At 45.8% G+C, this 26,320-nt stretch overlaps 1 protein-coding gene across 3 annotated transcripts; it reads left to right on the top strand.

Moving 5' to 3' along the window:
- The first annotated feature begins 13,503 nt into the window (after positions 1–13,503).
- Positions 13,504–25,353, top strand: LOC123732512 (tripartite motif-containing protein 16). Of its 3 annotated transcripts, XM_082968276.1 has the most exons (7): positions 13,520–14,497; positions 16,178–16,273; positions 19,068–19,301; positions 19,517–19,693; positions 24,057–24,216; positions 24,342–24,401; positions 24,638–25,353. In XM_082968276.1, exons 1-7 carry the CDS (start codon positions 13,901–13,903, stop codon positions 25,144–25,146), a joined length of 1,833 nt encoding a protein of 610 aa, XP_082824402.1. In that variant the 5' UTR covers positions 13,520–13,900; the 3' UTR covers positions 25,147–25,353. The 3 variants fall into 3 exon arrangements, with proteins under 3 accessions (XP_082824401.1, XP_082824402.1, XP_045567677.2); XM_045711721.2 differs by lacking the exon at positions 19,517–19,693 and having other exon boundaries at positions 13,524–14,497; positions 24,638–25,349; XM_082968275.1 differs by lacking the exons at positions 19,517–19,693; positions 24,057–24,216; positions 24,342–24,401; positions 24,638–25,353 and adding an exon at positions 21,930–23,361 and having other exon boundaries at positions 13,504–14,497.
- The last annotated feature ends 967 nt before the right edge of the window (positions 25,354–26,320 follow it).

Raw genomic sequence — 26,320 nt, 5'->3', positions numbered from 1 at the left:
CTGTTGGAAAAGCTTAAGCCTGGCGAGTTCACACAAAAGGATCTGTGTGGCCTTAGTGAGATGTTGACTCAGGGCTGTGTGGTATGCAGCAGTTCCTTTGTCAACCCTGATGTGTGCAAGACTCTACGTAAGATATCATCTGCGTCTTGCGCCAAGTGTAGGAAGACCACTCTCGTAAAGGGAAATTATGATGACCATTGGACTAGGCAAACAAAGGGAAAGGGGGTATCTAATAGTAAAGTGGCACGGTTCATCATTGACAACTCTGTTCATCATTGACAACATGACAGTTACCACATACAAGCAAGGCACCTTCGACAAAATACCAGCCAAGTTCACTGTCCTCAATGACAACAAGACAAGGGTCCTGACTAACGATCCATCTAAACGTTCATCCCAGTGGAACGTTGACATTAACAGGGCTCCGGGCAGCCGAGCGGAAATGTAGGAAAACTCGCCTCCCTGCGGACCTGGCATCCTTTCACTCCCTCCTCTCTACATTTTCCTCTTCTGTCTCTGCTGCTAAAGCCACTTTCTACCACTCTAAATTCCAAGCATCTGCCTCTAACCCTAGGAAGCTCTTTGCTACCTTCTCCTCCCTCCTGAATCCTCCTCCCCCTCCCCCCCCCCTCCTCCCTCTCTGCGGATGACTTCGTCAACCATTTTGAAAATAAGTTTGACGACATCTGATCCTCGTTTGCTAAGTCAAACGACACCGCTGGTCCTGCTCACACTGCCCTACCCTGTGCTCTGACCTCTTTCTCCCCTCTCTCTCCAGATGAAATCTCGCGTCTTGTGACGGCCGGCCGCCCAACAACCTGCCCACTTGACCCTATCCCCTCCTCTCTTCTCCAGACCATTTCCGGAGACCTTCTCCCCTACCTCACCTCGCTCATCAACTCATCCTTGACCGCTGGCTACGTCCCTTCCATCTTCAAGAGAGCGAGAGTTGCACTCCTTCTGAAAAAACCTACACTCGATCCCTCCGATGTCAACAACTACAGACCAGTATCCCTTCTTTCTTTTCTCTCCAAAACTCTTGAACGTGCCGTCCTTGGCCAGCTCTCTTGCTATCTCTCTCAGAATGACCTTCTTGATCCTAATCAGTCAGGTTTCAAGACTGGGCATTCAACTGAGACTGCTCTTCTCTGTGTCACAGAGGCTCTCCGCACTGCTAAAGCTAACTCTCTCTCCTCTGCTCTCATCCTTCTAGACCTATCTGCTGCCTTTGATACTGTGAACCATCAGATCCTCCTCTCCACCCTCTCCGAGCTGGGCATCTCCGGCGCGGCCCACGCTTGGATTGCGTCCTACCTGACAGGTCGCTCCTACCAGGTGGCGTGGCGAGAATCTGTCTCCGCACCACGTGCTCTCACCACTGGTGTCCCCCAGGGCTCTGTTCTAGGCCCTCTCCTATTCTCGCTATACACCAAGTCTCTTGGCTCTGTCATATCCTCACATGGTCTCTCCTATCATTGCTATGCAGACGACACACAATTAATCTTCTCCTTTCCCCCTTCTGACAACCAGGTGGCGAATCGCATCTCTGCATGTCTGGCAGACATATCAGTGTGGATGACGGATCACCACCTCAAGCAGAACCTCGGCAAGACGGAGCTGCTCTTCCTCCCGGGGAAGGACTGCCCGTTCCATGATCTCGCCATCACGGTTGACAACTCCCTTGTGTCCTCCTCCCAGAGTGCTAAGAGCCTCGGCGTGACCCTGGACAACACCCTGTCGTTCTCCACTAACATCAAGGCGGTGACCCGATCCTGTAGGTTCATGCTCTACAACATTCGCAGAGTACGACCCTGCCTCACACAGGAAGCGGCGCAGGTCCTAATCCAGGCACTTGTCATCTCCCGCCTGGATTACTGCAACTCACTGTTGGCTGGGCTCCCTGCCTGTGCCACTAAACCCCTCCAACTCATCCAGAACGCCGCAGCCCGTCTGGTGTTCAACCTTCCCAAGTTCTCTCACGTCACCCCGCTCCTCCGCTCTCTCCACTGGCTTCCAGTTGAAGCTCGCATCCGCTACAAGACCATGGTGCATGCCTACGGAGCTGTGAGGGGAACGGCACCTCCGTACCTTCAGGCTCTGATCAGGCCCTTCACCCAAAGAAGGGCACTGCGTTCATCCACCTCTGGCCTGCTCGCATCACTACCTCTGAGGAAGCACAGTTCCCGCTCAGCCCAGTCAAAACTGTTCGCTGCTCTGGCACCCCAATGGTGGAACAAGCTCCCTCACGACGCCAGGACAGCGGAGTCAATCACCACCTTCCGGAGACACCTGAAACCCCACCTCTTTAAGGAATACCTGGGATAGGATAAAGTAATCCTTCTACCCCCCCCCCCCCCTTAAACGATTTAGATGCACTATTGTAAAGTGGTTGTTCCACTGGATATTATAAGGTGAATGCACCAATTTGTAAGTCACTCTGGATAAGAGCGTCTGCTAAATGTCTTAAATGTAAATGTAAATTAACGGTGGCTCCTGTATCAAGATAGCTGGCACAGACACAGTTCCTTTCAATCGAACCCTATCTGTGTATGATGACGACAACAGGCAGGCTCTCATCAATGTCTTAGCCTTCATGATGTCAAACAGTCTCTGGGCATCGGACAGCGCAAAAGGAGCTTTAGACATTCTAGTTGCTTCTGCCCGAGGGGAGTTTCAATTCACATGCGGCCTGTGTTCAACAATAGGTCTTGCCAGGTTATCATGCGACCCAGTGGAATATCATCCTTTTCTTTTCCCCAGTGTGCAGACAGTTACGTCTGCATACCTTCTCATCACCTCAACACTGACAAGGACTATGATGCTCTCAGAAATGTCCTAGCTCTTTTGCGATCTGCCTGCCTTGACGACCTTGGGATTCTCCACAGAGTCACTCAGGAGATGGCAATGGCAAGCCCGCGAGCCTTCCAAGACCTCGACTGTACATCTTTCCCTCATAGACACATATATGGTGGGGCATTGTCATGACCCTGAGGACCTTCCATTTGGTGACTGCCCAAAAGACAGTCCCCACCATGCACTCCTTAGTGACTGTATCATGGCATGCATCTCTTCCACTACACGTATGCAAGGGAACTCACTTTGACCACCAGGTATGGATCTCGGTCTAGCCATCAGGTACCCTCCTGGGTATTTTGCAATCATGTCCTCTATAATGTTTGCAGGTTGACTGTATTCACATTTTAGGAAGTCGGTACATTTGTAACGACCTCCTATGACATATATGCCGAATGAGATAATAACATAATCATCTGTCTTCATCATACATGAACACACTCCTCCGGGCACCGCTCCACAGTATTCCGATATGGCAAAAGCTCCAGCATTCACATCGGGTCTATTCAGAAAAGATGTACTTTGTTGCTCAGACACAGAACCCCACCAGTTGTCACCCAGTGACTCTACATTCCAGCCATTTCCAATAGACACTTGCTGTTCTTCCCCGTGCTGAGACAGGCTAAGTGTGTTCATATCCTAGGAACAGACCTTGCTATTTAACTTCTCTAGGGCCACAGGATTCCACTGGCTGTTACGTAGGTGGGACGATTTCGTCCCGCCTACGTAACAGCCAGTGGAATCCTGTGGCGCGTTATTCAAATACCTTAGAAATGCTATTACTTCAATTTCTCAAACATATCCTCTAACAGCCACTTGCAGCCTGTGGCGCGATTTTCAAAACCTTAAAAATCCTATTACTTCAATTTCTCAAACATATGACTATTTTACAGCTATTTAAAGACAAGACTCTCGTTAATCTAACCACACTGTCCGATTTCAAAAAGGCTTTACAACGAAAGCAAAACATTAGATTATGTCAGCAGAGTACCAAGCCAGAAATAATCAGACACCCATTTTTCAAGCCAGCATATAATGTCACCAAAACCCAGAAGACAGCTAAATGCAACACTCACCTTTGATGATCTTCATCAGATGACAACCCTAGGACATTATGTTATACAATACATGCATGTTTTGTTCAATAAAGTTCATATTTATATCAAAAACCAGCTTTTTACATTAGCATGTGACGTTCAGAACTAGCATACCCCCCGCAAACTTCCGGGGAATTCGCTAACATTTTACTAAATTACTCACGATAAACGTTCACAAAAAGCATAACAATTATTTTAAGAATTATAGATACAGACCTCCTCTATGCACTCGATATGTCCGATTTTAAAATAGCTTTTTGGTGAAAGCACATTTTGCAATATTCTAAGTACATAGCCCAGGCATCACGGGCTCGCTATTTAGACACCCAGCCAGTTTAGCACTCACCAAAGTCAGATTTACTATAAGAAAAATGTTATTACCTTTGGTGTTCTTCGTCAGAATGCACTCCCAGGACTTCTACTTCAATAACAAATGTTGGTTTGGTCCCAAATAATCCATAGTTATGTTCAAATATCGGCGTTTTGTTCGTGCGTTCAAGACACTATCCGAAAGGGTAAATAAGGGTTACGAGCATGGCGCATTTCGTGACAAAAAAATTCTAAATATTCCATTACCGTACTTCGAAGCATGTCAACCGCTGTTTAACCTCTTGGGGCTAGGTGGGACGCTAGCGTGCCACCCGTGGTGCACTCCATCAACAGCAGGTGCATTTCAAGAGCGGCAAATTTGAATCCAAATAAATGTCAAAATTCAAATTTTTCAAAAATACAACTATTTTACACCATTTGAAAGATAAACATCTCCTTAATCTAACCACGTTTTACGATTTCAAAAAGGTTTTACGGCGAAAGCATAAATTTAGAGTATGTTAGGACAGTACATTTACAAGAGTTGTGTGTAATGTTTTGTCAAGTCAAAGACAGGGTCACCAAAACCATAAAACCAGCTAAAATGATGCACTAACCTTTTACAATCTCCATCAGATGACACTCCTAGGACATTATGTTAGACAATGCATGCATTTTTAGTTCTATCAAGTTCATATTTATATCCAAAAACAGCGTTTTACTATGGCATTGATGTTGAGGAAATCGTTTCCCTCCAATAACCGGCAGTCAAGTCAGCGTCACAAATTAAATAATTAAAATTAGAAAACATTGGTAAAATATTATATTGTCATTTAAAGAATTATAGATTTACATCTCTTGAACGCAATCAACTTGCCAGATTTAAAAATAACCTTACTGGGAAATCACACTTTGCAATAATCTGAGCACTGCGCCCAGAAAAATACGCGTTACGATACAGACTAGACGTCATGTTGGGGAGATCTAAAATCGAAAATACTATGTAAATAATCCATTACCTTTGATTCTCTTCATCAGATGTCACTTCCAGGTATCACAGGTCCATAACGAATGTAGTTTTGTTCAAAAAAGCTCATCATTTATGTCCAAAAATCTCCGTCTCGTTAGCACATGATGTAAGCCAGCCGGACTTCTCGTCATGAACGAGGGGAAAAAATATATTTCCGTTCGTTCAAACATGTCAAACGTTGTATAGCATAAATCATTAGGGCCTTTTTTAACCAGAACATGAATAATATTCAAGGTGGACGAATGCATACTCTTTTATAACGTATTGGAACGAGGGTACCCAACATGAACTCGCGCGCCAGGTGTCTAATGGGACATCATCGTTCCATGGCTCTTGTTCGGTCAGATCTCCCTCCAGAAGACTCAAAACACTTTGTAAAGGCTGGTGACATCTAGTGGAAGCAATAGGAAGTGCCAAAATATTCCTAAGCCCCTGTGTTTTTCAATGGGATAGGTTTAAAGTCAATACAACACATCAGGTATCCACTTCCTGTCAGAAAATGTCTCAGGGTTTTGCCTGCCAAATGAGTTCTGTTATACTCACAGACACCATTCAAACAGTTTTAGAAACTTTAGAGTGTTTTCTATCCATATATAATAAGTATATGCATATTCTAGTTACTGGGTAGGATTAGTAACCAGATTAAATCGGGTACATTTTTTTTATCCAGACGTGCAAATGCTGCCCCCTAGACCCAACAGGTTAAAATCAATTTTTATGCCATTATTCTCGTAAAAAAGCGATAATATTCCGACCGGGAATCTGCAATTAGCTAAACAGCCGAAGGAAAATACTGCACGGGGTCGAATCGGGCACGCGCCTAATTCCATTGTCCTCTGATGGGCCACTTGGAAAAGGCGATAATGTGTTTCAGCCTGAGGCTGCCTCGTCATCGTTCAGGTTTTTCCCGGGCTCTGAGAGCCTATTGGAGGCCTAGGAAATGTCACGTTACAGCTAAGATCCTGACTCTTCAATACACAGAAGCAAGAACAACAACACCTTGTCAGACAGGCCACTTCCTGCATGAAACCTTCTCAGGTTTTTGCCTGCCATAGGAGTTCTGTTATACTCACAGACACCATTCAAACAGTTTTAGAAACTTTAGGGTGTTTTCTATCCAAAGCCAATAATTATATGCATATTCTAGTTACTGGGCAGGAGTCGTAACCAGATTAAATCGGGTACGTTTTTTATCCGGATGTGAAAATACTGCCCCCTAGCCCAAAGAAGTTAAAGGATTGGTATAACTTTTACTATGGTTCGACATGTGTATAGGTTAACAGCAATTGTGTGATATGTACAGGTGGACTATGTTATACAGTAATGTTTCACAAATATATTGAATAAAGGCACAAGACACATCTCCCTGACTGATCATTCATTTGGTTTATTCATGTGAAGACAAACTCAATGCTAGCTGGAATGGCATTATACAATAATTATACAATAGCTTAGTATGTTATGAAAAGAGTTCACTATTCATATCTATAGCCTTGTGCTGAGCACATCGGACCCTCTTGTGTCCTTTGATCATAGTCCATCCTTGTCATTGTCTCCACTCACTTTAAGGGGAAGGTCGTGGCACAAAAAGTACATTCTTAGCACTTGTCATGTGGTCCATCAACTCTCGTATATTTGAGAAGTGTAGATTGGCCCCATATCGAAACCCAGACCTGTCGAACATCACTTTGTGTCCCTTGCCTTTCCCTGTTACAATGTCAAAGAGGTATCCAGAGCAGTGTTCATCCATGTAACATATTGCTGCAGCAGGATAGCTTTTTTCCATTTGCATACTTTTTAGGTTGTTTAACAAGGCAGTGTGCTCACATTACCCTGAGGACATTCCATTTGGTGACTGCCCAAAAGACAGTCCCCACCATGCACTCTTTAGTGACTGTATCATGGTATGCATCTCTTCCACTACACATATGCAAGGGAACTCACTTTGACCACCAGGTATGGATCTCGGTCTAGCCATCAGGTACCCTCCTGGGTATTTTGCAATCATGTCCTCTATAATGTTTGCAGGTTGACTGTATTCCCATTTTAGGAAGTCGGTACATTTGTAACGGCCTCCTATGACATATATGGCGAATGAGATAATAACATAATCATCTGTCTTCATCATACATGAACACACTCCTCCGGGCACCGCTCCACAGTATTCCGATATGGCAAAAGCTCCAGCATTCACATCGGGTCATTTGTTGCTCAGACACAGAACCCCACCAGTTGTCACCCAGTGACTCTACAAATGAAAGCCATGATCTATCCAATAGAGGCCAGTTTCCATATGTCACTTCCATTCCAGCCATTTCCAATAGACACTTGCTGTTCTTCCCAGTGCTGAGACAGGCTAAGTGTGTTCATATCCTAGGAACAGACCTTGCTATTTAACTGCTTTCCTGTGATAGTTGGTTGGGTAAACACCCGGGGGTTGGGTTTATCCAAGGCTTGCTTGGGATTCATCCAAGGCTTGCTTGGATGAATACCCCAGAGCTGGAAGAGAGAGAGAGAGAGCCACATTATGCTAAGTGGTAAATGGGTTGCTAAGCACCCCTAGGTTGAATACACACGAGCGGTTGAGTAACAGTCCACAGATGAATAACCAAGATATTGTGCCATGAAGGGACTCGTGTTAGATAATACAGACACGGCTGAATGAGCAGGCCCAGCCATAATCACTTTCTGAATGAGCAGGGCAGAGTTGATAACACGACCTCGGAAAAGGAACAGGGGGGAGAAGAAAAACGCTTGCTTTGTTTTTTCTATCTTTTTATCTCGTGTGAAGTATTTGGCTTTCCTTATGTGTGGGTTTGAAGTTCCACACCCAGAGAAAAGGGGGATGGTTGGGATATATTTAATTAAACTAGGTGTGGTTCATAGCTTATGAATACATTCATGTTATTAAACATAACAGGTTTGTATTGTATTGACATAGATTGAGCAACCTATAATAGAAGTGACTAACTGGAGGGTTGGTCATAGGGGCTAGTCTGTATGGACCGTTTGAGACTGGGTTGATCGCCACTTGTCTCCACTGGTCTCCTCCTTCTCCCTCTTGTTACATCCATCGTGCTCATGCACAGGTCCTGTGCTGTAGGAAAGGGTCTTAGTACAAAGGACACTTTTACAACCGTTGTCATATGGTCCAGCAAACTTGTCATTGAGTTAAAGTGTATATCTGTATCAAGCACAAACCCCGAATTATCAAACGTGACCTTGTATGGTTGTCCTTTTGCTGTTACAATTTCAAAGAGGTATCCACATTCCTCTTCATCCATATAACAGATCGCTGCAGCTGGCTTGGGGTATTCGTCTTCCATCTTTATTAGGTCCTGTATAACTTCAATGTGCTTTGATGACCTTGGGGAACTGCCCGTTGAAAGCCCCCCCACCTCCCTGCATCTCACCAGAGTAGGCCGTGATGGCAATAGCTTCTACAGTGACTTCGGGTCTATTTAGGGATGATATTAGCTGCTCTTTAGAGACGGAACCCCACCACTTCTGAGGCCAGTTGCCATATTTCCTTTACTTAGAGACACGGAGTGAGTCGAATTGTCTTCTCCCCACATAGGCCATCTTCTAATCAGTAACCTAGTTTGCTATATGTGTGTGTGTGTGTGTGTGTGTGTGTGTGTGTGTGTGTGTGTGTGTGTGTGTGTGTGTGTGTGTGTGTGTGTGTGTGTGTGTGTGTGTGTGTGTGTGTGTGTGTGTGTGTGTGTGTGTGTGTGTGTGTGTGTGTGTGTGAGGCATCAGTGTCTCCGGAAGGGAATAAATAGTGCAGCAAACACCAGACTCCCAGCAGGTAACAGTAAACAGACACATTGAAAGCAATGAATAAGCTTAAACCATTTGATAAAGCACACACACACACACACATCGCCGTCCTGTAGATACGACTCCTGAGTTGAAATGGTATCAGCGCTTTCGGCTGAGTCGACCGTTGAATATGATGTGTAGAAAGAATGGTTTCCAGGGTCCCCATCTGCCATAGTAGCGACTTAGATGTAATCAAAGGCACGTATAGATAGAGAACCCTGCCCTGTTGCACAAGAAGGACACCATTTACACAGTCCACTGAAGTGTGTATATGCACACATGCAAATGGCACTCGGTACATAAGCACACATCTGTCAATACCACATAAACCGATCCCAGAGAGGCCCGAGTCTACAGGCAGTTTGCTGAGATACACTTAGCGCCTCCAGTCCTCACACACTCAGGGGGTAATATCAGTCCATTAGCCTGACACACAAAAAGAACACCACGTTGGTTAGATAGGTTTCAACAGAGCCATTGCCAACCTCTGAAAAGCTCTCTGACAGCAACTCTCTTTGCTCTCTAATCAAACTCTTAGGACAACCTAAGCTTAGCCCCTATCCTCGTAACTCCATCGAACACCTCAGGATACCACAGACTGCACTTTCACTAAGGCTATGGCAGGCTGGTACGACTGCCTCCTCGAGAAGGACAGGACCCTGACAGATTACGAGAAGGAAAAGCTGGACCGTGTGAACGTGAGAGCCGGCAGCGCCGAAGGCGGCCATGTGACGATAGGCCCAAGGGACAGTCTCTTCACCGGACCCATGTATGTGCCGTTAACGCACTACCACCATCTCGACGCCCTATTAGCCATCATGGCGTGCTACGTCTCCCCGAGAGTGAAAAGTTTGTACGATTATCCCGTGAGACATGTTCACATTGAACCAGGGCAGCTGCTCCATCACGCATCACAATCCCCTGTCAAGTCAACGTGGAGAGGAGAAGAGTAAGCAAAGTATAGATACGATAAGGGTAAAAGAGAATATTACCATCCTATTCACACTACACCCACAAGTGGAAAGACACTGGTCCACCCTGGACTTGGTCCCCCCCATAGCCTTATGCGGCCAGGGACCACAGCCAGCCCTCAAGACATGGACTCCACCGCTAGCTACCAAGACCTGAGGTTCATTTCAAAGCATTACACATTCACTGTACAGCATGTATGCACTATGGTGATGACACAGAATATGAATAAAAAGCTCAACAGCCGTTCTCACAGTTCAGTGCCATGTTGTTACATTGACTATTCATCTCTACCCCTACACCTGTCTTTCACTCATTACTTTGCAAGGCATACCTCGCAGTGTTTCATATCCCACATAGGAATATGCACTCCCAGCACTTACAGAGACGAGTGGTAGCACTATGGATCACGTTCCCAACCCTATTGCAGATATAACTTAGTGTTTACATTGGGAGGGAGAAATGTAGCACATACCCCTGACAGACATGGTGAATTAGTCAGTCCTAGCAAGCAAAACTCCCGAATGCACTCTGTGACACTGAGACAGAATAGCATATTGTAGCCTAAGTCAGGTGCATGTATTATAGACACAGAGATAGTTAGGCAGGGAATAGGAGGACAGTGTGTACGAGAGACAACCCAATAAACATTGGGGCGAGGTGCAGCAACTATTACCTACATTGGATAAAGCAGGACATTAAACCAACAGTAAGGGGGAGCGACGGGAAGGTACATTTCCAAACACACCGGGTGACAGGAAGGTCAGGAATACTACTATCACACTCACCAGACACAGTGTTCCTAACCAACAGATATGTTATTTATATAGTTTTAGAATACTTTTAGAAATAGTTAGTTGATTACGGGGCCACCTGGCTGTTTGCGAACAGGGCCCTTGGTTGGAATGTGGCGCGTGTGAGTTCTGGGGCAGGACGTTCCAGTGGTATCCACCTGGTGGTAATGTGGTATAACAAATAAATGTATTAAACATTTTCAGTATTTCATTTTCTCTTTCTCATTTATTTTTCCTTTTTTGTTTCTTGTCCTTGGGTTTACAGTTCTTTATCAGAGTTTCCATTTCCTCACACACAGAGACATCCAATGTTCCCACTGCAGGCCATTTGGTGTTTAATTTTCTTGTGTGTTTTTCCCATTTCATAGAGATTTTATTATCTCCTCTTTACTTAGGGGGTGTCTAGTCCCTAATATCTCTACTGGTGTTGTATTCATTTTATCGATTGTCTACAGCTTAGCTATAATTGATTAAATCCTCCTTGCTATCTTCTTTTCCTTTTGATTTAATTCTTTGTGATGTCTATCCTTCTTATGTTTATTTATTTACTCACTATATCCTATCTTCTGGTTAATGATTGTTTTGGTCCTATTTTACTCTATCCTCAGCACTAGTTCCTATTTCACGGCTGGGTAGCCTGAGGCTGTTTTTCTCTACACAGCTTGTGCTTTATCCGTATGTTTTATCTTCTCACTTCACTCACCGTATATACTATATGTGTTTTGTTTAATACTTTTTATTATGTTCTGTGTATTTCACAGTGGTTACTTTAACACACTATTATGTCAATGTTTTATCTTTCCATAGCTTCTTTTGTCTGTTATCTATTGATTTTGTTCCCTCTTCCTTGTCAGTATAACCTCTCTGTCAACAATAACATATCTCTGACCTTACTGTTGACAAATGGAACCGGTCTCTAGTTGGGGGAAAGTGCTTGTCAGTATAACCTCTCTGTCTACAATAACATAACTCTGACCTTACTGTTGACAAATGGAACCGGTCTCTAGTTGGGGGAAAGTGCTTGTCAGTATAACCTCTCTGTCTACAATAACATAACTCTGATCTTACTGTTGACAAATGGAACCGGTCTCTAGTTGGGGGAAAGTGCTTGTCAGTATAACCTCTCTGTCTACAATAACATAACTCTGATCTTACTGTTGACAAATGGAACATTCCACCCTAACATGTAGCTGGGAATACGTTATAAACTTCAGAATGTCAGTGTGTATGCTGAACCTACTTCCTCAGTAAATGGAACTATGTATGTATGGAAGGGAAAGCCTGCTATTATCTGTCTATACTATGTATGTATGGAGGGGGAAGCCTGCTATTATCTGTCTATACTATGTATGTATGGAGGGGGAAGCCTGCTATTATCTGTCTATACTATGTATGTATGGAGGGGGAAGCCTGCTATTATCTGTCTACACTATGTATGTATGGAGGGGGAAGCCTGCTATTATCTGTCTACACTATGTATGTATGGAGGGGGAAGCCTGCTATTATCTGTCTACACTATGTATGTATGGAGGGGGAAGCCTGCTATTAGCTGTCTACACTATGTATGTGATGTACAACAAGCAGTGCAGCAGTAATGAATGAGGAGGAAAGTGTTTCCATAGGTTTGTGTTGTTATTATTATTAGCGGCTTGGGTCTTTTTTAATATCAAGGAATATTTCACTTCCTCTGTTCATAGGAGTAACAACATGAATTTGTCCATGAGGCAGAAGTAATGTGGTGCGACTCGAGTTTCGCCATCAGCTGGAAGACTGTGTCCCTTTTTGGTCAGTGTCAGTGGAGGAAAGAGAGAGTGGAGGGATGTTGAGAGACGGACCCTCAGTCTGCTGCTCTCTCCCTCTGCTGAGACTGACCCTCAGTCTGCTGCTCTCTCCCTCTGCTGAGACTGACCCTCAGTCTGCTGCTCTCTCCCTCTGCTGAGACTGACCCTCAGTCTGCTGCTCTCTCCCTCTGCTGAGACTGACCCTCAGTCTGCTGCTCTATCCCTCTGCTGAGACTGACCCTCAGTCTGCTACTCTCTCCCTCTGCTGAGACGGACCCTCAGTCTGCTGCTCTCTCCCTCTGCTGAGACTGACCCTCAGTCTGCTGCTCTCTCCCTCTGCTGAGACTGACCCTCAGTCTGCTGCTCTATCACTCTGCGAGACTGACCCTCAGGCTGCTGCTCTCTCCCTCTGCTGAGACGGACCCTCAGTCTGCTGCTCTAGAGACTGAGAGGTATAGAGACATACTGTCAAGGTGACAGGTATCCTAGTGGTTTAGAGACTGAGAGGTATAGAGACACACTGTCAAGGTGACAGGTATCCTAGTGGTTTAGAGACTGAGAGGTATAGAGACACACTGTCAAGGTGACAGGTATCCTTGTGGTTTAGAGACTGAGAGGTAAGACAGTTTCATTTCATCGGGTTTCAGAAATAATGTATAGGATATGTTCATAACCCCGTCCACCTATAAGATGTGTGGGGGGGGGGGGGGGGGGGATCTGTATGACTAAGAAGAGATACAAAGAACTCTGATTGTAAAACATCTTCTCTTTTTAGTCCTAGATATGTCTATGGTTACTGCTGAATGTAGTAACTCTAACCCTGATCCTAGGCCTAACAGTAATAACCACACTGTAATGTTAGAACACATAAGTGTATTATAAGGCATTATAAAGGTCATTAAAATATTTATAATATGTACTTCATAGAAACTGTTAACCTTTATATATGCTAACAACTCACATTTTGTTAGATGTATTCCATATTAAGGGTCCTAAACTAGGAACTAAAATATTTGTCTCCCTCTAGACGTTGTATGCAGATCTCTCTCTCTCCCTCCCTGCACCCCTCCTTCCCTTGTTCCCTCCCTCTAACCCCTCCTTCCCTCTAACCCCTCCCTCCCTCTAACCCCAGCCATCTGGCAGAACAAGGAAATCCCTCCCCCTCCCACAGACTCTCTTCTGTGGAAACTAAACTGATCTGAGTCTCTGTGTCGTCTGTCTGTGTGAGAGTGAACAACCATCCAAATGGCTCAGCAGGGAGTTCTGCTGGACCAGGACCAGTTCTGTTGTTCTGTCTGTCTGGATCTACTGAAGGAACCGGTCACCATCCCCTGTGGACACAGTTACTGTAGGAGCTGTATTGAGGACTGCTGGGATAAGGATGTTCTGAAAGGGGTCTATAGCTGTCCTCAGTGCAGAGAGACCTTCACTCCAAGGCCTAATCTGAGGAAAAATAACATGTTGGCTGAGATGGTGGAGAAACTGAGGAAGACAGGACTCCAGGCTGCTCCCCCTCCTGCTCTGTGCTGTGCTGGACCTGGAGATGTGGCGTGTGATGTCTGCACTGGGACCAGAAAGCGGAAAGCCCTCATGTCCTGTCTGCCATGTCTGGCCTCTTACTGTGAGACTCACCTCCTATCTCACTATGAATCTCCTGCTTTGAAGAAGCACAAGCTGGTCAAAGCCACCGCACAACTACAGGAGAAGATCTGCTCTCATCATGACAAACTGCTGGAGGTTTACTGTCGTACCGATCAGCAGTGTATCTGTTATCAGTGTGTGATGGATGAACATAAAGGCCATGATACAGTGTCAGCTGCAGCAGAGAGGACTGAGAAACAGGTAAGACCAGAACAACTTGTTGGTGACTGTCTGATAAACAAAGAGTTAAAGATACAGTATCAACTGAGGCTGTTTGAATATGAGACCATTCAAATGAAATGGATCCACAAATATGAACACAAACCTTGAGTATATAGATATGTTAACCCAGATTCTCCAAATGTATCACCATTTTCAAAATTCTGTTAGGTTCTGAACAGACAGAGTTAAAACTCAAACCAAGTTTATTCACCCACTGGGTCATACAGCTCAAAGACAATGTATGATTACACAAGAACATATATTTATAACCTCATACTAGGCGGTGTCAACTGTTACACATCTAGACAGCCAATACATCTCTGTTGCTAGGCAGGAACTGAATTGGTTCCTTTCACTGGTGTAGTCATGGCCCTGCCTGATGCTAGAACCTTGGTGGGTGTGGAATTGTATGTGTGTGAGATAGGACTGTAGTAGGAGGGTCGTTGGGGTGGGCCTCTCTGGCCCCCCTCCCAGAGATTTCTTCTCACTTCATCTGTTGACTTGAACTCGAGCCGAATTCCTGGCTCCTCCCTAGTTCTGCAGCTGGCCTGCCTTATCAGAGACTAACTAGACTGTGGAATTCCTAGCTCCTCTCTAGTTCTGCAGCTGGCCTGCCTTATCAGAGACTAACTAGACTGTTGAATTCCTGGCTCCTCTCTAGTTCTGCAGCTGTCCTGCCTTATCAGAGACTAACTAGACTGTTGAATTCCTAGCTCCTCTCTAGTTTTGCAGCTGGCCTGCCTTATCAGAGTCTAACTAGACTGTTGAATTCCTGGCTCCTCCCTAGTTCTGCAGCTGGCCTACCTTATCAGAGACTAGTTGCCCTTTGTCTCCCTCTTTAGGAACATTGATATTCAACAATAACATGTTTGAACAGAATATTTCAGCACTTCCCCTTGTCTCTCTCAGTAACTTTCCATACACCAAGTTCCTATCCACCCTTCATTGACCCCAACATATACATTCCTTATACATGTGTAAGGGCTGTCGTCGGAAGAAGACCAAGGTGCAGCAGAGGATGTGTTCATCATTAGAATTTTAATAGAACAACGTGAACACTATACAAAAAACAAGAAAAATGACAGCCAAAACAGTCCTGTCAGGTGCAAACACTAACAGAAACAATTACCCACCAAAACCCAAAGGAAAAACATGCTCCTTATGTGTGACTCCCAATCAGCAACAACGAGCTTCAGCTGTGCCTGATTGGGAGCCACACATGGCCCAAAACAAAGAAATACAAAAACATAGAAAAAGGAACATAGAACGCCCACCCAATGTAACGCCCTGGCCTAACCAAAATAAAGAACAAAAACCCCTCTCTATGGCCAGGGCGTTACAACATGTAAAGTCATCAATACGTTATAGTTTGGTAACATGAATAAGTATATTTCTAGCTAGAATTCAATCAAGTCAAACACCATTATCGTTAGTTATCAAACATCATTATCATTCGTTATCAAACACCAAATCAACTCCCTGATTTGTGTTCTGCTAAAACTATAATCATTCACATGACAACATAATGATATAATTTCAGACAGACACTTCCTCAATATTTTGATCCCTATCTTCTATGGGCCCTATGTCACATTACTATACTATTGATCTACTGGACTAATAAAGCTTGATATCTCATTGAAGAGTGATTCTCCACAGAGGCAGCTGGAGATGAGTCAGCAGAAGGTCCAGCAGAGATTCCAGGAGAGAGAGAAGGAGCTGAAGGAGCTCCAACAGGCTGTGAAGTCTCTCAAGGTGAGTATTGTTGACCAGAGGAGACACACCATTTCACTTCTCTCCTCCATTCAGAGAGAGGGAGAGAGGGGCCCCTATCCAATCCCACTGACCTCACTGTTGGGAACAGGCTGTCTGGACTCCTTTCAGAGAATTGACTGCTTAATGTAACCAACGGGATATGAACCCAGGTCTACCATGGGATAAACCAACATCTTGACCATTACACCAAGAGAACATTCCTTATTGGGCCGACACTGATTTAGAAGTCGCAGGCTGGGCTACCTCATCACATAACCATGAGTAACCATGACTGACTCATGTCCCCTATACATTAACATGGAGCTCTCTCTCTCTAAATTCAATTCAAAGATCTTTATTGGCATGGGAAACATATCTTTACTATGCCAAAGCAAGTGAAGTAGATAATAACCTGTTGGGGATAGGGGGCAGTATTTGCACGGCCGGATGAAAAACTTACCCGATTTAATCTGGTTACTACTCCTGCCCAGTAACTAGAATATACATATACTTAGAATTATAGATAATATTCCAACCGGGCGACGTTGTATTCGTTCAAAGAGAGAAAGAAAAACATGGAGTCCTCTCGTGCACGTGCGCTCCAGTGTCATTGTTCCCTGCCTGACCGCTCACAAAAACTCCTGCTGTTTATTCGCCCAGAGACTGCAGAGCTCTCATTCCACTTTCTGGCGCCTTCTGAGAGCCATTGGAAGCCTTAGAAAATATCACGTTAGAGCAGAGATGCTGTATTTTTGATAGAGATGCCCTAGAACGACAACAAATTGTCAGACAGGGTTTTGGCCTGCCATATAAGTTCTGTTATACTCACAGACACCATTCAAACAGTTTTAGAAACTTTAGAGTGTTTTCTATCCAAATCTACTAATTATATGCATATTCTCGTTTCTGGGTAAGAGTAGTAACCAGTTTAAATCACATACTTTTTTTATCCGGACGTGAAAATACTGCCCCCTAGCCCCAACAGGTTTTAATGTTCCACTGGGTAGAGGTGAGGACAAATGTAAGATCAGAGACATTTTGATAGATGTGTGGCAGAAGAGATGGGACTCTGAGCACAAGGGGCGGCATTTATATGTCCTCTAAAGGTCGGTGGACCAAGGTTCAAAGGTCAAATTAGGAAGGAACAGGTGGTGTTTACTTGATTGTGTTTAGGACATTGTATATTGAACTGGTCCTTACATCTGGTTGGCAGCATGTGAATGGTTTGTGTCTGGAGGGTATTGTCAATGAAGAGGTGGAGCATGTGTTGTTATATTGTTGTAAGGAGGTTGAAGAGAGGGAAAGATTGAAGTGTAGGGTCATTGAGGTTGGACAGGGTTGGGGGGGTTGTGGCTCTCGGCTGGGTGTCTCTTTTCGTAGTGTTTGTTTCTTAACTAAATTAAACAGGGAGGGGTGGTACACAGGGTTTGTTTAAGGCAGATAAGCGCGACCAGCCAGCAGCGGGTGCTAGGACTAGGCTGGACACTACATTTTTAATCACATTTACTGATAAAACTAGTTCATTGCATCCGCCAAGGAGCCCAGTTATATAATATTACCATATGTCCCAGCTGTTTGCCGTAGTTTTGAAGTAAACGTGAAAAAGTGGGGCTTATTTTAGGTCATGTTTCACCCTGCCAGCTCCTATTAGTTGTATTGAAAAAACAGGTCTTATTTTAGGTCATGTTTCACCCTGCCAACTCCTATTAGTTGCATTGAAAAAACAGGTCTTATTTTAGGTCATGTTTCACTGAGTTGTAAACCAAATGGATAGGTGGAGCTCATTGATTTGTAGCTCTAATGCAGTTGCTACCTCAGATTATGAGCCTATCAAGTGTGGTGAATGAGGTATGTAGTACCCACAGAAGACCACAGGGAGGAGCAAGAGAGATATAAACCCATACAGTTTTTCTCTTTAAATACCCTGAACCTAACAATCAATCAAATGTATTTATGAAGCCCTTTTTACATCAGCAGATGTCACAAAGTGCTGTACAGAAACTCTAACCCTACGTATAACCTATTTTAGCCTGAACCCTAATTCTAGGGTAGGGTAGCCTACAACTATTTTAGTAATAATATTATGTTAGTAAATACCATTTTACTACTAAATAACATTTGTTATTTTTTAAATAAAACCTATGTAAGCATTTGCTTTTTATTAGTTATTTTATTATATTTATTATTGCAAGGCAGAACACTTGATAAACAAGACTCATTTGTTTTATATGTTAAATGTGGTTTGAACTGGGTGACATAGTAACCTCCATGTGAAAGTCCAGCAATTGGCGTGGGATAGGTGGGGCAGGTTTGAGACTGATCTCTCTAATTAAATACACTTTATTTCTCAGCTGCCTCACCAATGTCTTTAAGTGAATTAATAACTTTTAATTGGTAAATATTTCCAATAGATGGCAGCATAAGACCACGAAGCATCAGTTATAGGCTACAAGCAGCAATATGATTAACATAAAATAGCATGCAACCAAAGACTATATGTCCCATGATTTTCTAAAATGGTCACTACCTACTGTCTCTCTGTCTCTCTCTGTCTCTCTCTCTGTCTCTCTCTCTGTCTCTCTGTCTCTCTGTCTCTCTCTGTCTCTCTCTCTGTCTCTCTCTCTGTCTCTCTCTCTGTCTCTCTGTCTCTCTCTCTGTCTCTCTGTCTCTCTCTGTCTCTGTCTCTGTTTCTCTCTCTGTCTCTCTCTCTGTCTCTCTCTCTGTCTCTCTCTCTGTCTCTCTGTCTCTCTCTTTGTCTCTCTCTCTCTCTCTCTCTCTCTCTCTCTCTTAACAGCGCTCTGCACTGGCAGCAGTGAAGGACAGTGATAAGATCTTTACTGAGCTGATCCGCTCCATTGAGAGAAGGCGCTCTGAGGTGAAGGAGCTGATTTTAGCCCAAGAGAAGGCTCAAGTGAGTCAAGCTGAAGGACTCCTGGAGCAACTGAAGCAGGAGATAGCTGAGCTGAGGAAGAGAAGCACTGAGCTGGAGCAGCTCTCACACACAGAGGATCACATCCATTTCCTCCAGGTAACTACACTGCCTTGTTACATGTGTTATGAAATTAACTTAACCTGTCTGGGCTAGGGGGCAGTATTTTCACGGCCGGATAAAAAACGTACCCGATTTAATATGGTTACTGCTCCTGCCCAGAAAAGCAGAAAGCCCTCATGTCCTGTCTGGCATGTCTGGCCTCTTACTGTGAGACTCACCTACCATCTCACTATGAATCTCTTGCTTTGAAGAAGCACAAGCTGGTCAAAGCCACCGCACAACTACAGGAGAAGATCTGCTCTCATCATAACAAACTGCTGGAGGTTTACTGTCGTACCGATCAGCAGTGTATCTGTATGCTGTGTACAATGGATGAACATAAAGGCCATGATACAGTGTCAGCTGCAGCAGAGAGGAATGAGAAACAGGTAAGACCAGAACAAGGTGTTGGTGACTGTCTGATAAACTAAGAATTATCCTGTCTGGGATAGGGGGCAGTATTTTCACGGCCGGATAAAAAACGTACCCGATATAATCTGGTTACTACTCCTGCCCAGAAACTAGAATATGCATATAATTAGTAGATTTGGACAGAAAACACTCTAAAGTTTCTAAAACTGTTTGAATGGTGTCTGTGAGTAAAACAGAACTCATATGGCAGGCCAAAACCTGAGAAGATTCCATACAGGAAGTGCCCTGTCTGACAATTTGTTGTCGTTCTGTTGCATCTCTATCGAAAATACAGCATCTGTGCTGTAACGTGACATTTTCTAAGGCTTCCATTGGCTCTCTAAAGCCGCCAGAAAGTGGAATGGGGTGTCTGCTGTCTCTGGGCAAAGAACAGCAGCAGAGTTTGTGAGTGGTCAGCCTGGGGACAGTGAGACTGGAGATGCGCGTTCACGAGACTACTACTGCCAATGTAAAAAGCTTGTTTTTGATAAAAATATGAACTTGATTGAACAAAACATACATGTATGGTATAACATAATGTCCTAGGGTTCATTATGGTTGGTGCTGCAAAGGTAGGTGCTGCATTTAGCTGTGTTTTTTTTTGTTGTGACATATATGGTTGCTTTGAAAATGGCTGTGTGATTATTTCTGGCTGCGTACTCTCCTGACATAATCTAATGTTTTGCTTTCGCTGTAAAGCCTTTTTGAAATCGGACAATGTGGTTAGATTAACGAGTGTCTTGTCTTTCAAATGGTGTAAAATAGTCATATGTTTGAGAAATTGAAATTATTGATTTTTTGAGGTATTTGTATTTCGTGACACACGCTACGACTGGCTGTTGAATAGAGTTCGACGATGACGTCCGACTAGCCCAGACAGGTTAATGTGAAACTATTCATCTCAATCATAAAGTTGTCCTGTCTGTCTCTCTGTCCGTCCCTCTCTACGTCTCTGTCCATCCCTCTCCCTCTCTCTGTCCGTCCCTCTCCCTCTCCCTGTCCGTCCATCTCTCTCTCTCTCTATCTGTCTGTCCGTCCCTCTCTCTCTCTCTCTCTCTCTCTCTCTCTCTCTTTCTGTCGTCCGTCCCTCTCTCTCTCTGTCCGTCCTTCTCTCTCTCTCTGTCCATCCCTCTCTCTCTCTTTGTCCGTCCCTCTCTCTCTCTCTGTCCGTCCCTCTCTCTCTCTCTCTCTGTCCGTCCGTCCCTCCCTCTCTCTCTGTCCGTCCCTCTCCCTCTCTCTGTCCGTCCCTCTCCCTCTCTCTGTCCGTCCCTCTCCCTCTCTCTGTCCGTCCTTCTCTCTCTCTCTCTCTGTCCGTCTCTCTCTCTGTCTGTCTCTCTCCCTGTCCGTCCCTCTCTCTCTCTGTCCGTCCCTCTCTCTCTGTCCGTCCCTCTCTCTCTCTGTCTGTCCCTGTCTCTCTCTGTCTGTCCCTGTCTCTCTCTGTCCGTCCCTGTCTCTTTCTGTCCGTCCCTCTCTCTCTGTCCGTCCCTCTCTCTCGCTCTCTCTCTGTCCGTCCCTCTCTCTCTCTTTGTCCGTCCCTCTCTCTCTCTCTGTCCGTCCCTCTCTCTCTCTCTGTCCGTCCGTCCCTCCCTCTCTCTCTGTCCGTCCCTCCCTCTCTCTCTGTCCGTCCCTCTCCCTCTCTCTGTCCGTCCCTCTCCCTCTCTCTGTCCGTCCCTCTCCCTCTCTCTGTCCGTCCCTCTCCCTCTCTCTGTCCGTCCCTCTCCCTCTCTCTGTCCGTCCCTCTCTCTCTCTGTCCATCTCTCTCTCTGTCCATCTCTCTCTCTGTCCGTCTCTCTCTCTGTTCATCCCTCTCTCTGTCCGTCCCTCTCTCTCTCTGTCCGTCCCTCTCTCTCTCTGTCTGTCCCTGTCTCTCTCTGTCCGTCCCTGTCTCTCTCTGTCCATCCCTGTCTCTCTCTGTCCGTCCCTCTCTCTCTGTCCGTCCCTCTCTCTCGCTCTCTCTCTGTCCGACCCTCTCTCTCTCTGTCCGTCTCTCTCTCTCTCTCTCTCTCTCTCTCTCTCTCTCTCTCTCTGTCCATCCCTCTCTCTCTCTCTGTCTCTCTGTCCGTCCCTCTCTCTCTCTCTCTGTCCGTCCCTCTCCCTCTCTCTGTCCGTCCCTCTCCCTCTCTCTGTCCGTCCCTCTCCCTCTCTCTGTCCGTCCCTCTCCCTCTCTCTGTCCGTCCCTCTCCCTCTCTCTGTCCGTCCCTCTCCCTCTCTAAGTCCGTCCCTCTCCCTCTCTCTGTCCGTCCTTCTCTCTCTCTCTCTCTCTGTCCGTCCCGCTCTCTCTCTGTCCGTCCCTCTCTCTCTCTATCCGTCCAACTCTCTCTCTGTCCGTCCCTTTCTCTCTGTCCGCCCCCCTCTCTCTCTCTCTCTCTCTCTCTCTCTCTCTCTCTCTCTCTCTCTCTCTCTCTGTCCGTCCCTCTCTCTCTCTGTCCGTCCCCCTCTCTCTCTGTCCGTCCTTCTCTCTCTCTCTGTCCGTCCCTCTCTCTCTCCCTCTCTCTCTGTCCGTCCCTCTCCCTCTCTCTGTCCGTCCCTCTCCCTCTCTCTGTCCGTCCCTCTCCCTCTCTCTGTCCGTCCTTCTCTCTCTCTCTCTCTGTCCGTCTCTCTCTCTGTCTGTCTCTCTCCCTGTCCGTCCCTCTCTCTCTCTGTCCGTCCCTCTCTCTCTCTGTCCGTCCCTCTCTCTCTCTGTCCGTCCCTCTCTCTCTCTGTCTGTCCCTGTCTCTCTCTGTCTGTCCCTGTCTCTCTCTGTCCGTCCCTGTCTCTTTCTGTCCGTCCCTCTCTCTCTGTCCGTCCCTCTCTCTCGCTCTCTCTCTGTCCGTCCCTCTCTCTCTCTTTGTCCGTCCCTCTCTCTCTCTCTGTCCGTCCCTCTCTCTCTCTCTGTCCGTCCGTCCCTCCCTCTCTCTCTGTCCGTCCCTCCCTCTCTCTCTGTCCGTCCCTCTCCCTCTCTCTGTCCGTCCCTCTCCCTCTCTCTGTCCGTCCCTCTCCCTCTCTCTGTCCGTCCCTCTCCCTCTCTCTGTCCGTCCCTCTCCCTCTCTCGTCCGTCCCTCTCTCTCTCTGTCCATCTCTCTCTCTGTCCATCTCTCTCTCTGTCCGTCTCTCTCTCTGTTCATCCCTCTCTCTGTCCGTCCCTCTCTCTCTCTGTCCGTCCCTCTCTCTCTCTGTCTGTCCCTGTCTCTCTCTGTCCGTCCCTGTCTCTCTCTGTCCATCCCTGTCTCTCTCTGTCCGTCCCTCTCTCTCTGTCCGTCCCTCTCTCTCGCTCTCTCTCTGTCCGACCCTCTCTCTCTCTGTCCGTCTCTCTCTCTCTCTCTCTCTCTCTCTCTCTCTGTCCATCCCTCTCTCTCTCTCTGTCTCTCTGTCCGTCCCTCTCTCTCTCTCTCTGTCCGTCCCTCTCCCTCTCTCTGTCCGTCCCTCTCCCTCTCTCTGTCCGTCCCTCTCCCTCTCTCTGTCCGTCCCTCTCCCTCTCTCTGTCCGTCCCTCTCCCTCTCTCTGTCCGTCCCTCTCCCTCTCTAAGTCCGTCCCTCTCCCTCTCTCTGTCCGTCCTTCTCTCTCTCTCTCTCTCTGTCCGTCCCGCTCTCTCTCTGTCCGTCCCTCTCTCTCTCTATCCGTCCAACTCTCTCTCTGTCCGTCCCTTTCTCTCTCTCTCTCTCTCTCTCTCTCTCTCCTCTCTCTCTCTCTCTCTCTCTCTCTCTCTCTCTCTCTCTCTCTGTCCGTCCCTCTCTCTCTCTGTCCGTCCCCCTCTCTCTCTGTCCGTCCTTCTCTCTCTCTCTGTCCGTCCCTCTCTCTCTCTCTCTCTCTCTGTCCCTCTCTCTCTCTCTCTCTCTCTCTCTCTCTCTCTCTCTGTCCCTCTCTCTCTCTCTCTCTATCTCTCTCTCTCTCTCTCTCTCTCTCTCTCTCTCTCTGTCCGTCCCTCTCTCTCTCTCTCTCTCTATCTCTCTCTCTCTCTCTCTCTCTCTGTCCGTCCTTCTCTCTCTATGTCCGTCCCTCACTCTCTCTCTCTCTCTGTCTGTTTTTATCTCTGTCCCTCTCTCCCCCTCTCTCTCTGTCCCCCTCTCTCTCTTTCTGTCACTGCCTCGCTCTCGCTCGCTCTATCCCTCACTCTCTCTCTCTCTGTACCTCTCGCTCTCTGTCCCTCGCTCTCTGTCCCTCACTCTCTGTCCCTTGTTCTCTGTCCCTCGTTCTCTGTCCCTCGCTCTCTGTGTCCCTCTTTGTCTCTCTTTGTCCCTCTCTCTATTTGTCCCTCTTTGTGCCTTTCTCTCTTTGTCCCTCTCTCTATTTGTCCCTCTCTCTATTTGTCCCTCTCTCTGTATCTCTGTCCCTCTCTCTCTCTCTCTCTCTCTCTCTCTCCAGAGTTATCAGTCACTCTCCAGTATCAGTGTATCTTCAGACTTACCCAGCATCGTTGTCCGTCCTCTTCAGTACTTTGGAGATGTGAGTAAGACTGTGTCTGAACTGAAAGAGAAACTAGAAGACTTCCTTAAAGGAGAATGGACCAAGATCTCCAGTACAGGTGTGTTGAAAACAATAAGAACATCAACTTTAGACCATTGAAAGTTCCCTACTAGTCATATACATGTGGAATATGGTATGATGATAACATTCCCACTCTCTGTCAATGTGTTTGTGTGTCTGTAGTGAATATAGTGGATGTCGTACTGCCTCCAGAGCCCAAGACCAGAGAACAGTTTTTACAATGTGAGTCTCTTTATTGTGAAGTAACTAACAGTCTATTTTTACTGACACTCCTAACAATCCCTCTAGAAATATATAGCAATAGTAGATCTAATCAAAGACCGGGTATCTCTCTGACTCCTCATATTTCTCTGATTTGATCTCTGCTGTGCTCTAATCAAAGACAGGGTAGATACAGTATCTGACTTAACTTATTGTTCTGACTCCCCTCATTGGTCTCTGCTCTTCTCTTCTCCCAGATTCCTGTCAGCTCACACTGGACCCAAACACAGCACACACACGCCTCTCTCTGTCTAAAAGGAACAGAAAGGTGACCTGTACACGCAAAGCCCAACCATATCCTGACCATCCAGACAGATTTACCAACTACTGTCAGGTTCTGTGTAGAGAGGGTCTGTCTGGATGCTGTTACTGGGAGGTGGAGTTGAGAGGTGATGTTGATACAGCAGTCTCATATAAAGACATCAGCAGAACAGGGTCAGATGGTGGATTTGGACACAATAACAAGTCCTGGAGTTTACTATGCTGTAGTGGTGGTTATTGGTTCAGACACAATAATGTTGAGACTAAAGTATCAGGCCCTCAGTCCTCCAGAGTAGGAGTGTACCTGGATCACAAGGCAGGTACTCTGTCCTTCTACAGTGTCTCTGACACAATGACCCTCCTCCACAGAGTCCAGACCACATTCACTCAGCCCCTCTATCCTGGGTTTAGTCTTACTGGTACTGCTAAGCTGGTAAAACTGTAGTAGGGTCCACATAGACACTAGTCATGCTGGTGTAGTCTATAGCTGAGCTGGTTAAACTGTAGTAGGGTCCACATAGATACTAGTCATGCTGGTGTAGTCTATAGCTGAGCTGGTTAAACTGTAGTAGGGTCCACATAGATACTAGTCATGCTGGTGTAGTCTATAGCTGAGCTGGTTAAACTGTAGTAGGGTCCACATAGATACTAGTCATGCTGGTGTACAGCTGGCGGTACGGGGGTCCACGCTGCAGCTGGTGTGAAGCGAGCTGTACGTAGTGGGTCCACATAGATACTAGTCATGCTGGTGTAGTCTATAGCTGAGCTGGTTAAACTGTAGTAGGGTCCACATAGATACTAGTCATGCTGGTGTAGTCTATAGCTGAGCTGGTTAAACTGTAGTAGGGTACACATAGATACTAGTCATGCTGGTGTAGTCTATAGCTGAGCTGGTTAAACTGTAGTAGGGTCCACATAGATACTAGTCATGCTGGTGTAGTCTATAGCTGAGCTGGTTAAACTGTAGTAGGGTCCACATAAATACTAGTCATGCTGGTGTAGTCTATAGCTGAGCTGGTTAAACTGTAGTAGGGTCCACATAGATACTAGTCATGCTGGTGTAGTCTATAGCTGAGCTGGTTAAACTGTAGTAGGGTCCACATAGATACTAGTCATGCTGGTGTAGTCTATAGCTGAGCTGGTTAAACTGTAGTAGGGTCCACATAGATACTAGTCATGCTGGTGTAGTCTATAGCTGAGCTGGTTAAACTGTAGTAGGGTCCACATAGATACTAGTCATGCTGGTGGTGATGGTCCCCAGATGTGATGATTCATTCTTCTCTGTTTTATATACAATGATTTAACTGATTCGATCTTCAGATGTTCTGAATTAAAATAAACATTCAATGTATTAATACTTATTTAAGTGCAATGTTTTAATCTTGTACATTTCCATGTATCATGATGTATGGTGTTGATGTGTATTGGTTGTCATTCAGAACCATTGATATGTTTTCTCAGTTGGTTCTCTGTCTCTATGTAATTCTCCTCAGTATCATTGATCAGCTTGTAGGCTCGGCCCTAATTGATGTGTTCTCTGTCACCTGGAGCTGCATGGAAAATGGTCCAGGAACAAAAGGACAATTCAGGACTAGTCAGCCCACTACAAGCTGGAATCA

Source organism: Salmo salar, chromosome 23 (assembly GCF_965601325.2).
Source record: "Salmo salar chromosome 23, fSalSal1, whole genome shotgun sequence".
Lineage (NCBI taxonomy): Eukaryota > Metazoa > Chordata > Actinopteri > Salmoniformes > Salmonidae > Salmo > Salmo salar.
The sequence above is the reverse complement of the archived record's forward strand: the minus strand, read 5'-3'. Positions and strand labels throughout refer to the sequence as shown.

Bases quoted from the DNA above. Each gene is read 5' to 3' on its own strand.
- LOC123732512 (XM_082968275.1), top strand. From the start codon at position 13,901: ATGGCTCAGCAGGGAGTTCTGCTGGACCAGGACCAGTTCTGTTGTTCT. The intron at 14,498-16,177 runs GTAAGACCAGAA...GATTCTCCACAG, and splicing joins CAGAGAGGACTGAGAAACAG to AGGCAGCTGGAGATGAGTCA. The intron at 16,274-19,067 runs GTGAGTATTGTT...CTCTCTTAACAG, and splicing joins AGGCTGTGAAGTCTCTCAAG to CGCTCTGCACTGGCAGCAGT.